The 13,427-nt window shown below is 37.4% G+C and overlaps 1 protein-coding gene across 2 annotated transcripts in view; it reads right to left on the bottom strand.

Annotated features, from left to right (window-relative positions):
- The window catches only part of LOC131064147 (uncharacterized), an 84,912-nt gene extending 72,358 nt beyond the window's left edge, over window positions 1–12,554 (bottom strand). Inside the window, exons 1-4 of one of the 2 annotated variants that reach the window (XM_057998180.2) lie at window positions 12,410–12,554; window positions 12,282–12,354; window positions 12,025–12,174; window positions 11,412–11,579 (exon numbers count right to left, since the gene is read on the bottom strand). In XM_057998180.2, the coding sequence (XP_057854163.2) occupies window positions 11,412–11,579; window positions 12,025–12,174; window positions 12,282–12,345 (382 nt within the window). In that variant the 5' untranslated portion in view covers window positions 12,346–12,354; window positions 12,410–12,554. Of the gene's footprint in view, window positions 1–11,411; window positions 11,580–12,024; window positions 12,175–12,281 lie in introns of both variants that reach the window. The other variant, XM_057998184.2, reaches the window with a different exon arrangement.
- Window positions 12,555–13,427: the final 873 nt, after the last annotated feature.

The following is a 13,427-nucleotide window of genomic DNA, read 5'->3' as shown; positions in this document are numbered from 1 at the left end:
AAGGAAATTTCAAGACCTATAGACAAATTTATGAGAGGTTCTCTTGGAAGGGGTTGAAAAATGATGTGTTGAGCTACATTAAGGAGTGTCACACTTGTCAGCTGAACAAAAATGAGCATACTCTTCCAGCTAGTTTGTTGCAACCTCTACCTATTCCCAATCAAAAGTGGGAGAATATTTCGATGGACTTCATCACGGGGTTGCCGAGAGCTCATGGCAAGGATTGTATCTATGTTGTGGTGGATAGATTGACCAAGTTTGCTCATTTTTATGCCATTACTAGCTCATTTACAACAGCTCAAGTTGTTGGTGTATTCTTTCACGAGGTGTTTACACTGCATGGGCTGCCAAAGAACATTGTAAGTGATAGGGGCAGCAAGTTCCTAAGTACTTTTTGGCAAGAGATTTTCAAATTGTGTGGTACAGTGCTCACTCCAAACACTAGCTATCACCCACAAACTGATGGGTAAACCGAGATTGTAACCAAGTGGTTGGAGGGCTAGCTCAGGAATTATGTCTCAGAGCAGCAGAAAGCTTGGGTGAGATGGCTACACTTAGGAGAGTACTGCTACAATTCCTCCTACCTGTTGTGACGTTTTCACACATCGCCCCATTGCAAATGGGGACCCATGTTTTTTTGCTCGTTTTGTTCATTTTCGCTTTGCTTTTTTAGGATTTTGTTAGTTTGTTAGTTGTCTGGATTTAGGGTCAAGCCCTAGGGTTTTAATTACCGTCTTTTCAGGCCAGAATCCAGTCAGTTTTGAGAGCTTTTTGAGCTTCCTTTCATAGGATGCAAATTTTGAATGCAATGAATTCGCCAGAATGGTCTAATTTTCAATTGGAATGTTGATGCAGAGCTTAAATTTGTCTAAGTGTTGAAGATGAAATGTGATTTTTTTGTCCGATTGAATATTTTTGACCAAATTTTGACTTTTTTGAATTTTGATCCTAGGCATTTCAAATGATTTGTTTTCGCCTTGTGAAGTGATAAAATGTGTAAAATCATGATATTTTGGCCTGTAGGAGCAAAATCGCTCCTGTCCCTCAGTGAAGGACGGGAGCTCGTTTTCAAATATTTTACTATTCCTGCAGGGTCAAGATGAATTACGAATTGGAAGTGATGGAGAAAGGCAAGATCTTTCCATTGAATATAAATTGAAGATTTTCATGAGCACAGAAATGCCTCCAGGAGAAAAATCGCTCCTGTCCCTCAGTGAAGGACCGGAGCTACAAATCAGATTTTGCTTTGTCCTTGCAAGATTTTAACGTCTTGACGATGTGAAAAGGTCCAAAGAGGTGCATTTTATCAAATGAATATAATTTGAAGCGCTGTCGGGGAGATCAACAGGGTGGCAAGTCCGGCTTGAGTGAGGTCCTGATCCTGAAATTTGGCTAAGTCTGGAATGCCCTGATCCTGAAATTTGACTAAGTCTGGAAACTGAAAAAACCTCCAAAAACTAGATTTTGCAATATAACTCCTGGAGGTCTGAAACCACTCTCAAACATCCTGAAAGTATATATGGAATATAACTTAAAGTATAAGAAAGAAGAAACATAGAAGGAAATGTCACTTATACTTAAATGTTATATTCCATGAAAGTTATCCTGATAGAGAGTGCGAAAAGTCAAGTTTCGCTCCCGTCCCTCACTGGAGGACCAAGGCGATGCGCTCCTGTCCCTCACCAAGGGACCAGAGCGAAATTCTTCATAAGGTACGATCTGGGCAAAGATCAAGCAAATTTTATGTTCGAAGGCAAGAAAGGAGGTCAATCGAACCCGTTGAGGACAAATTGAAGATTATCAAACGTCAACAAAGGACCAAAATGCTTAAGTTCGCTCCTGTCCCTCAGGAAGGGACCAGAGCGAAATTTGCATAAAGGCATAAAATTTGAAAGTTTATCAAGCATCAAGTGATCACGAAGGATCAAGGAACTTTATTTTGCACGATGATAGCAATGACAAGTTGAACGAGGCAATGACAAGCTCAAAATCATGAAGTTCGCTCCTGTCCCTCAGGAAGGGACCAGAGCGATATTAGATATATTGGCCAACTCATGCAAGGTTTACGTAAGGTCAAAGTTTTGCAAGGTCTTAGAGGGTCTATGGTGTCTTTTGAAGACGATACACAAAGATTTTGAACGTAAAATGATCATCAAATTGAACATGGAGACCATATCGCTCCTGTCCCTCTCCAAGGGACCAGGGCGATTTGCTTTGGACTCTTCGTTTTGCTTCAAGTTCATACCAAGTCAGGACTTCAAAAGGTTATACAAGGTCCAAGGCGTTTTTTGAAGATCACATGCCAAAGTTTCGAACGTCCAAACATTGTCAAACATGCTAAGAAGCTCATATCGCTCCTGTCCTTTGGACAAGGACCAAAGCGATTTCTATTAAAACACTTATGCTCCTTCAAAATCAAGACAATGCAAGGGTGGGCAAGATCGAGGACGCCATTTGAAAGATAATGAACGAGGAACAAAGGTTGAAAGATGGCAAATTCTAGCTAGAACACATGGATCGCTCCTGTCCCTCTTCAAGGGACTAGGGCGATATCACCACAAAAGGACATTCAATCACAAGGATAAGTCAATCAAGTTCGAAGATCCCAAGGAAAATGGCAAATTCAACGTAGAAATGAAGACCTTGGACGTAAAATATGCAAGGATCATGACCAAGGTAATGGATCGCTCCTGTCCCTCAGTCAGGGACCAGGGCGATGAGGTACGTATCCTTCATCTTCAAAATTTGGCGCTCAAACACATTTTTTGAATTTATTTAAATGCTTGGAAAAAATCGATATTTAATTAAAAGCATTTAAATAGCGCATGGTATGTATTTATTAATTATTTTTGCCTTTGTAAAAAATCGAAATTTATTAATTAAAAATAAAGGCATTTAATAATTAATTATTAATTTAATAAAAATCAAAAGGGAGCGCTTGGTATTTTAGAGGTCGGCCTTTGTTATTTGTTTTAAAAATCATTTAAATTGCCTTATTTTTTTACCAAAGTCGGCCTAAGCAAATTGGTGGTAAGCGCTTATAAAAGAGGGTGGTGAAGATCATTATTTTCACATTGTCATTTTATCATCTCAAGTGCGATTTAAGGAAGACAAAGGGAATAGTGCGAATTGTGTTTGAGAGGTGCGAACTTTCATTTCAAAGCAAGGTGGCGTGAAGTACTATCCAAGGAGGTATGAACATTTGAGCGAATTTGCCAAGGCATTAGAGATCACGTCCAAGACTTGAAGGGTGGCAAAGTTGATAAGAGGAACGTTCTTTTGAAGATCACATCAAGACTATCTAATTTCAAATTTTGCCTAGGCGATTTTCTTCATTTTGCATTTTAGAGTTAGCTCTCTACTGAGGTATGGCGATATTTGTTTTATTGATTTTGAATTTTGATCGTCATAGCTTAAATTTTGAATTTTGAAATTTTGTTTTTCCTTAGCTCAATCGTTTTTAGGAAATGATTAATAAAGGACTTATCATTAAGTTTCCTAAAAAATTGCTCTCTAATTTATGTTATGTATTGCAAAATCATGGTACTAATTTTGAAATGTTGTGTAGGCATCAAATGGAGGTCTCTTCAAGGAAAATCAAGCTGGATCCAGGACGGTCTTCGCCAGGACGGTCTTCGCCAGGATGGTCTTAGCCAGGACATGGGCAACCTCTTTCAATCCAACGTTCCAAGGCGAGGTACATCATCTTCCTACACATCAAGGACGCAAGGAGTTAGAACAAGGGCTCGTTGAAGAAGCAAAATAGGTCCAGATGAATTAATTAAAGCAAGTTTCTCAACAACATCAAGATGAATATCTACCAAGTTACAAGTGTCAAATGAGGTGGCATCCTAGTCGTCATTTCTCCAATCAGTGAGGTCCACCTCAGCATGTCCAGATTCAATGTACTTAACTCATGGAAGGTGGCACAAACTCCGATGTACCTACCCCGGCTATCCATTGGTCGATTTTTCTAGAAGGGACATGTGTCCAAGCAATACAATTTTATCATTGGTCGAGCATTAAATGTTATGTAATGGTTGTAACAAACCCTAATTAGGGTTTTCATTGTAAAATCTTGGCCATTGATCTTGAATTGATCTAAGCCATCAAATTGTATTGTGGGTACTATATAAGCCCAGGCATTTCATTTGTAAAAATTAATTAGCAATTGTTGGAGATAGTATGTAAATAGTTGGAATAGTTAGAAGATAGAAATAGAATAGCAATTAGAGTAGAATAGGAGGACAAGGCAAGAAATTGTTGCCATTGATTGTAAACAAACTCCATTTTCATTGAAGTAATGGTGAAATATGTCGTTTTCTTGCAATTTGCATGGTTTCTTGTTGAGTCTTCAATCCTAGATGGTAGATGATTAGATGAATGGAGGAAATGTGATTGATTAATGGTGGAATTCGTATATCCATACTACTAGCAGTTTGTTGATTGCAGACTTGCCTTGTGTAGTCAACTGGAATCGTTCAGCTTAAGCTCAATTTCAAATTGTTGCCTCTTCATTGATATGCATCAACTTGGATGGTATCTATGCCTGCGGTGATGATTTGAACATCATAAAGCTCCCTTAGAAGATCGCACTAGTCTTGTGTAGATGTTCCATTGATGTCAAAACAAGATCTAGTTAGAGTTTCATCAAAAATCAAATCATTGCTCCTACATTCTTAGTATTAGGAATAGATCCTCTCTTCACCCCCTTCCTTTTTCCCTTTTTTTAATCTAAGTTAGTCAGAGCCTGTGTCCAGCAAAGCAGATCGGAAGTTCAATCATCACATGTAAGTCCCCTTGTGATCCCAGCAAATCACATCATACCACTGGAGCTTGTCCACACGTAGAGACCCTACTAAAAGAACCTTGGAGTCTACCTAACTGATCCTTTACGCGAATCTTCAGCAGTTAGAGACTATTTTCTCAAGAGAGGATAAGATACCCTTAGGTATTTTATTCTGTGTTAGGCTGTGTACAAAATACACGTCAACACTACCACGTCCATCAAAATGTCTCCTTTCATGGCACTCTATGGTTATGAGGCCCCTAGCTTTGCTGATTTGATGTTTGGTGATAGCAAAGCCCCCCAAGCAAAGGATATGGTGCAGCAGTGTTAGGATATTTTGAAGGCTTTAAAGAATAACCTCCAGATTGCACAGAATCTGCAGAAGTTGTACGCTAATCAACAACGTATAGAGCGCACATGTGAGGTTGGAAACATGGTCTATCTTAAGTTTCAACCTTTCAGACAATCCACTCTCAAGAAGAATGGAGCGGAGAAACTCAAGCCACGTTTCTATGGGCCGTTCAGAGTCATCAGGAGAGTTGGTGCAGTGGCTTACGAGTTGGAGCTTGCAGCAACTAGCAAGGTTCACAATGTCTTCCATGTGTCTCACCTCAAGAAGGCACTTGGACACAATGTTGTGGTCTCTTCAAACTTACCTCCCTTGGATGAGGAAGGACAGTTGGTGTTGATTCCAGAGGAAATCATTGATTTCAAAGAACACTCTTTGAGGAGGGCAATCAAGGAGTATTTGGTGAAGTGGAAGAATTTGCCTATAGAAGATACTACTTGGGAGAATGAGGAGATTCTGCAGCATCCAGACTTGTAGTTGCTTGAGGACAAGCAATCTTGGGGAGGGCGGACTATAATGTCCCCTTCTTAGCAATAATCAGTTCAATTGGTCGTTAGCCTATTCCAGAGACCTGTAGGCTAGTCGGAAGCAGAAATTAGGGTTTCCTACTTCTAGGGGGATGTCTTTGTGTTTTTGGTGGCTTACATGTTGGATTTTTACAGTTTTGATTCTGGATTTCTTTTGGGTTTTCAGAAAGCTTCACAATGATGGTACATGCATAACAAGCAATAAAGTTTAGTAAACTTACTATTTTTAGTAAGTGGGGGCGAGGATGGCTCAGTTTCTTGGGTTTTTCTAGGTTTTTTTAGGGCTTCACGATAGTGTGACATGCAAATGAATCTGAAGACTTTTCCGGAATTACTATTTTTAGTAAGTTGCGACGGCTGCTCAGAATGTGGTTAAAATGCATTTGGACACACTATTTTTAGCAATATGTTATTTTTAGTAAGTGTTATTTATAGCAGTCCTATTTTTGGAAGGGTTTCTGCAGCTCAGTGCAATGGCTATATCTGGCAGGGCAGTTCTCTAAGTTTGATCTCCCATATTCTTGGAGCTTATTTTGGCGTGTTAGTATTTGATGGAAAATGGTGTTTAAAGCTGAATTATAACTTAAGTCAAAAAAAGATGATTTATTAAGGGATTGCTTAAGTTATATTTAAAGTCATTTTCTCAATTATACGTTGGGCGCTCATATTATGAATTATTTGCATTTTAATAAAGTGTCTTGTCTAGGCAAAATGGGACGACTTGGTGAAGGATGAAATGAAATGAAATGCAAATTAAAAAAAAGTAAATTTGAATTCCATTGTAAAGTCCCACATTGGAGGGAAAAGGAGGTTCGATTTGGGCGAAAGTTATAAATAAGTGCCTTGGCCTTAATTTGAGACTATCTATTGCTTATCATAACGAAGTGCTATCGAAATCATTCCAGACTTTTGCTTCGAGGAATGCATACCTCCTAGCCTCCTTTAGTTTCGTGCTTGAAAGATAGCCCCTAACTGAACATTGTGACTATTTCTCATTCAGAGGAGCAAATTGAGCTCAACGAAGATGAAGGTATTTGATGCTTTCTAATTTTGGAGTGTTGTTTTCAGTTTTAGAGTTTGTTGTTTGTTATGGAGTTGATCATGAAATTCATTCATAAGTCTCTGAGAGTTCAATTGCTGCTTCTGGGTATTTTTCCTATGTTTTCCTCTTGGTTAGGCGTTTCCTTTTGCTAAGTTTCATGCTGTTTGGTGTTGATTTGGATTTTATTAACAAAATTGCCCTCCTTACCTGGTCGTACCATGTATGTGAATGCCTTGGGAAGCATGCATTAGTGTGTTGATCAGATTTGCTGCTGGTGGTTGGTCTTGACTTGAGCGCCTCCTCTTCAGGGATCATTTACATTTGATTTCAAGTCTTTTGGAGTTGTGTGGGCGAAGTTATGAGCATCTAGGTGATTTCTCTTCTTGCTGGTCTATTATTTCAGTTTGTTGTTCTTTATATCAGACCCAAGTTATTTACCTGTTTGGATACTTTTCATATGTTGGATGGCTCATATTTGTTAGAGGATCAATTCCTAACATTTTGGTGTGTTTTGGTATCAATTTCCTATTGTAATCTGTAAGCTAATGCTCTCATTGTAACGCTGAAATCAGTAGTACTTATCAGCCTTCGTTTTATTGCATTTTATATTTTGTATTCCCACTGAAGAAGTGGAAGAGGCTGGCTTAGCCGCCTATTTATTAGTTTCAGTTGGTTTCACAGTCCTCCCACTGAATAAGTGGTTGAGTGATCTTATTTTCAGTATTGTAATTATTGTCCTTCCGCCGAAAAGTGGTAGAGTGATTTTTACGTTAAGTTGTTATTGCTCGCTGGACAAGCGGAAGGGGCTGGCTTGTCGCCCAACATTGTACTTCAGTTTGTTTTGGAGAGCCAGCCCAACATTGTACTTCAGTTTGTTTTGGAGCTAACGATCCCCTATTCACCGTATGCTCTCACATCACCCACACTGGGCTCTTGGTGATCAGAAAGTGGAAGGGTTACCTTTCAGCAGTATTGTATTTCTCTTTCCTAACCTTAACAGGTTCATTGTGGTGTTTAAAATTGAAAAAAAAGTAAGGGGGTCATTTCAAAAACATTTTAGTTGTAAAACTTTTACATGGAAAGATATTGATTGAAATTACAGAACAAGAGCTCAGGGTGACAACTTCCACAAATCAAATTCTCAAAATCATGTAAACATAATTATATGTTATAAAAATCTATAGGCTGGAAACCTATATACATCCTGGACTTGAAAAGGGAATAGACGGTGAAACACCATGGTCAAAGACTCAATCAAGAATGACAGGGAACAATATCATTTTGAATGGATCAGCTTATTAAGAGAGATAGCTCTCACTAGTACAGGTTTTGTTCAACAGAGGATTTGATTCCTCCAAACATAACAGACTTAACCAACCATATAAATGTAAACATAATTCAAGTAAATAAGAGGAAACCAACCCCCAAACACGGTTTGACAGGATAGGTTCCTGCAAAGGAATAACTAATATTTAATCAGAACCAAATTGTATGCAATGATTTGTCACTAGGTCAAGTTTATAAATATTAAACAGACAAACTCACAACCCAAACAATTAGGATTCAGTACACATATTCCTAACATCATGAGATTTCTATTTTGGTTGATCTAGAATATGAGAATAAGGGGAGTGAACCAAAAGAATATGAACTTGTTTAGAAAAGAACATTGCATTTAGGGTCATAGATGTGTGTCATGCTTCTAATCCTCATCTTAATATATGTTATGTTCTCAATTGATGAGAAAATAAAGACGAGAGAAAACTTGTCTTAAAATTAAAAACATTGCAAACTTTCAATACCTTGGTTAAGCTGTACAAATCAATCAGAATAGCGCAGCAGGAGTGAATTAGGTGATCAATTTTCATCTTCCTATTAAGACATCAACATAGTCATTCCAGTTTTAAAATTGCTTGAGGACAAGCAATATTGAGAAGGGTGGACTGTCATGCCCCATCCTAAAACCCTAATTGTAACATTCAAAAATCCAGGTCACGGCATTCATAAACCCTAGTTGCAACATTCAAAAACCCTAGTTGCTGCTTTATATAATCAAGTATAGGCAAATAAAGGAATGCTTGGGGCCGACCCTAAGGGGTAAAAGACAATATAGAATGAATAAAACAAAATATAAAAAAAAAATATATATATATATACACACCCCCAATAAGAATATTGCCACACAATAGGGCCAACCCAAGGCAGATCGCATCGTTAACAAATACATTTACTCAATAAAATATAGTTCTCTTGGCCGACCCATCCTTGGCTTGAGCGCCCACCTTGGGCAAGTCAACAAAGAAATAAAATAAAATATGTATGTTTCTCTCTTAGCCAACCTCATAATACAAACTGCTTTGGCCAACGTGGTTGAGGAGATGCAACCTTTGATTGAAGAGTTGCTTGGATGGGTATAAATAAAAGATCCTTTTAGTTTTATTAGGCGGCATTGGATGGAATATAATTCCTAAAAAGGGAGTTATAAGCAGAACTCAAAAGCAGACTTAAGTAGCCTTCGTGAGCAAGTTTCAGATCAGACACAATGGGCAGACCTGTTTTAGTATAAGGGGCAGTCTTAAGAGAAGACTTCTTCAGTCCATAATCAATCACTATCGACTTCAAAACAATTATAGCAATCAACGAAAGGAGACAATAACCAGATCAGAAAATGTGTAAACAGCAGATACACTATTGAGATCAGATTCTCCCTAATCTGATTCAGATCGGTTATATCCAACATCTAATAATCTTAACATTTACTTGTGGTATATATTTAGCCTATGCACTATTAATCAGCATTTATGATACAATCTCTCATGTATATATGTTGATTATTAAATGCATATGTCTGATCATGAATCTGTTTGTAACCCCAATCACATAGGGGAGGAAGAAGATGTAAGAAGGGGAGTAATGATAAGATCTCCATCTAAGTACGCCACCCTGAGTGGATGTCCATGTTGCCTGCCACTGGGGCCAACAGGGCAAAGATCCACTCTTGGGCTTAGATAGGAAGATTAAATGGCCCCTATTGCGATCTCCTCTCCTAACCCTACAATGAATGAATATTGACCTTAGGGCATGAGGCATGGATAGGGAAAGCAGGTACAAGCACCCCACTAGGTAGACCACCCCAAGTGGATGCTCATGTTGCCTGCCACTGGGGCCAAGAGGGCAAGTGTCTGCTCTTGGGCTTAGTGTGGGGATGGCTTCAGGCAGACCTATCATGCTTCTTCCTCCAAACCCTAATGTGTTTTAATAGTAGGGAGTAAAATAGAATTTGTCTATTTATTGATTTGAGATTGTTGCATGATATCATCTAACCCTAGTGATTTGAAAAGTATACATATCCTTGGTTATGGTTGCAGGGTTTAAATCAGGGATCATCTTGTTAAGAAGGATATTTAATTTTGGTAAAAATATAACCCTAGCCCTATTTCATCTCTTTCTTTGTTGCATTTGTGATTTGGACAATACAGGTTGTCATTGGAAATATCTATTAGCATTTAACCATGGTGACTTAACTAATAATATCTCTGGTTACGGAGTGATGTTAACAAAATAGCCATAGCTGAAGATCCAAAACAATGTGTCAAAATCTTAAGAAAATTTAGGTGAGATAATGTATTATATTGATTGCATGTAAGGAATTAAAACCTCCCTGGCCTTTAATACTTGTTTTTTCCTTTGAGTTTGTGCTTTTGCTTAAAAAAAGGAAAGCAAATTAGCTGAGATGTCGTGACTGGGGGATTCTCTGATGTAAAATATACCTAAGACTCAGATCCAGTCTCCTGTTTTGTCAGCACCATTAGATATTTCCTTAGGGGCTCCTACACTAATAGGCCTATGAAACTATGAAAATATTCAAGTATCAGAGCCCACCTGTTTCTGAACTTAGTTGTGCTGTGGACAATACTTGGGTATTTAATAAGATTTCTACTGAAAGACTTAAGACAATTTTTCTTAAGTAGAGATAGTGAATGCTTGTTCTGAGATATGATGTTGGTTAGTGTACACCAAAGATTGAATTTATCTACAGCATGCAAGACAGTTAAAAAAGAATCGGTGTACTTTTTCAACAAATATTTGGAAAAATGACTTTCCAATTATGGAACAAATCCTAGTTATTTTTAAACTGGAAGCAATTATCGACAAAAATAATTGAATCTTTCAATTGGTAAAAATTTCCTCTACAAGCCAAACAAATTAAGTCTCTTCCATTTTGATTCATACTCTAGTATTTCAATTCACAGCAGAAAACTAAAAGGTTGAAATTCTAAGAAAATGAAGCTATAATTTGATTAGGAAACCCTAAACTGAGATCATGGGAATATCAATATGAATAGAACTTGTTTAAGCACTAGAAAAAATTTCATGAATCGTGTACATAACACTTCAGCCATTATTAATTGAAATGCCTTAATGCATTGAATTATAGCATCCCTAACCTTTCCTTTCTTTGTAGAAACCTTGGAAGTACTGGACCTAATGCAAGCAATTCTTTGAATAGCCCATTTGAACTTTTGCATTTTATTTCATTTCTCATAATCTCCTATATTAGCAAAACAGCTATTTTTTTCGAGCTGAACTTATGTAGTGAATAACCTGTTATTAGAAAGTTATTGAGAAGAGACACACATAGTGCACTAGTATCAATTTGGACCAAACAAATAATGATGAGGATAGTTTAAGCAATGCACATACCTGTTGATGCTTGATGGCATAAACCAGGTCCCTCTACAAACAAAAAGCGCCGCAAAACATCTTTCTGGTCCAGTCCGCAAGCTATCAAGTATGGCTCTGCAGCCTTGGATTGAACAGCACAGAACCTAATCTTCTTGTTCTTGTCTGCTTTAATAACCCACTGCACCCCTATTTACACCAACAAAAATGCAGTTCGCCAAGCGTTAGAAGCTTTAACTGTACATGAGCTTCCCCATTCGCATCCCATTTCCCTTCTCTATCATATTAGATTGACACAGGGTGACATTATCTCGTAATACCCTCTTCCTCCTCCCAACCGAAAACCAAAAAATCAGGTACCAAAAGACGGAAACCACCAAATTTTCCATGACTATAAACAATCTGTTTAATTAATTGTCTTCCTCGTACTTTTCAACAATATCAAAAGATGTTATTTATTGAAAATTTTGTATTTCCAGAATGCAATTGAAATTACAGAGAAAAAAGGCTGCAAAACTAAAAATGGCTTTCTAAAGTTTTTCTTTAAAGATTTTTTGAACTGGTGCGTACAATTTAAAATGCAAATACGAAGAGCAAACGAATCAAGATGGGTTTAGCAAGAAAATAATGTTACCTCTGTTGCAAAGATGGCAGACTCCATCATAAACCACCACGCGAGGTTGCAACACAAAGGGAGCCGATGCTGTAGTGGGCGTCTCAAATTTAACTTCGTATACAGAATATCCTTGACTTGTTGACCAGGTACTTAAAATACCAGTGTAACCTACAAACTCAATACAGAAAAACGTTAATGGACTGCGACTGAGACTTGACGCTGTAAGTAAAGAGCAGCATTTTAGATTGAATTTCAGACAAAAAATGAACGAATACTTTGTTGGTTATTCATATAGAATCTCCCTCCATTGATTAGCACTTGCTTTAAAGCCCCCTTCATCCTCACCAACTGCATTTTGTTTTTTGGAACGAATAATGTTCTGTATTAGATGTGGAACTTTTACCCATATGTTCGTTTCAACCAATTCATTCCTATAATTTCAGTACAAAGCACTCTCCTTTGAGCTTGTTCAGACTTACTAGCATCCCGCATAGAATTTCAGTAAGCCCTGTTTTGCTTACTGGTTTGCTAACGACGGAAAGACACATTTAGGTGTTACTTTGGATGATTTTATACGGTGTTCTCAGTTTTCAGCTTTTGATTTTCTGAAAAATATTTATTTTTCTTTTTTATTATGACTGCTTTTGTAAACCTTTATATCATTCTTTAGAGCAGTTTTATTTCAATTAATATATATTATATATACATAATGCACTATTCATTAAAAAAAGATTGAATAAATGTTGGTATAAAATTTATAAATATCATACAACGATTCATACTGAAAAATTAAATGTATAGTTAATCATTTATGACAGTTTTATCTCTTCCTTTTACTCTATTATTTAATAGGATCTTGTTATACCGCTTTTATTATTTCTTTGGAAGGTTTTCAAGGCTGGTTTGACTTTAGTGTAGGTCATTCAAACGAATTTGGATTATTTGAGGCTTCTAGTAGGGTTTTTGAGGCATAAACAATGACCAGAAAGAAATAGTAACCAGTAGAGTGTGTCAAGTAGATTCAAGTAGATGGACTCGGTGTGTTTTCTCTCAAACCTAGGATAGCAAGTGATCAACCACTCTTTTTCCTTGTGGGGGCCTCCAAGCATGTATGATATCATATGCATACCTTTTATGTTTTTGATTACGGAACAAATAGGTTTTGAAGGGACCCAAAACCCTTTAACAAAGATCTAAAACTAAATGTTGTGTACAGATATACCCATTTTTAAATAGCAATCAAGAGTCGGCAAAAGACCAGCAAAAAACCACAAATCACCAAAAAGACAACAAAAAGGAAGATCTAGTACATTTTTTTTAGGGCCTCTGCAGCCTCAACTTCTAGTTGTGTCATGTAGAGAGCAATCTTCTTTAGTTCCTGTATATCTTGATTGGAAGATTTCTTCTTCAAGTTAGCTCTA

The sequence above is a fragment of the Cryptomeria japonica genome, chromosome 1 (assembly GCF_030272615.1).
Source record: "Cryptomeria japonica chromosome 1, Sugi_1.0, whole genome shotgun sequence".
NCBI classification, from domain to species: Eukaryota; Viridiplantae; Streptophyta; class Pinopsida; order Cupressales; family Cupressaceae; genus Cryptomeria; species Cryptomeria japonica.
The sequence above is the reverse complement of the archived record's forward strand: the minus strand, read 5'-3'. Positions and strand labels throughout refer to the sequence as shown.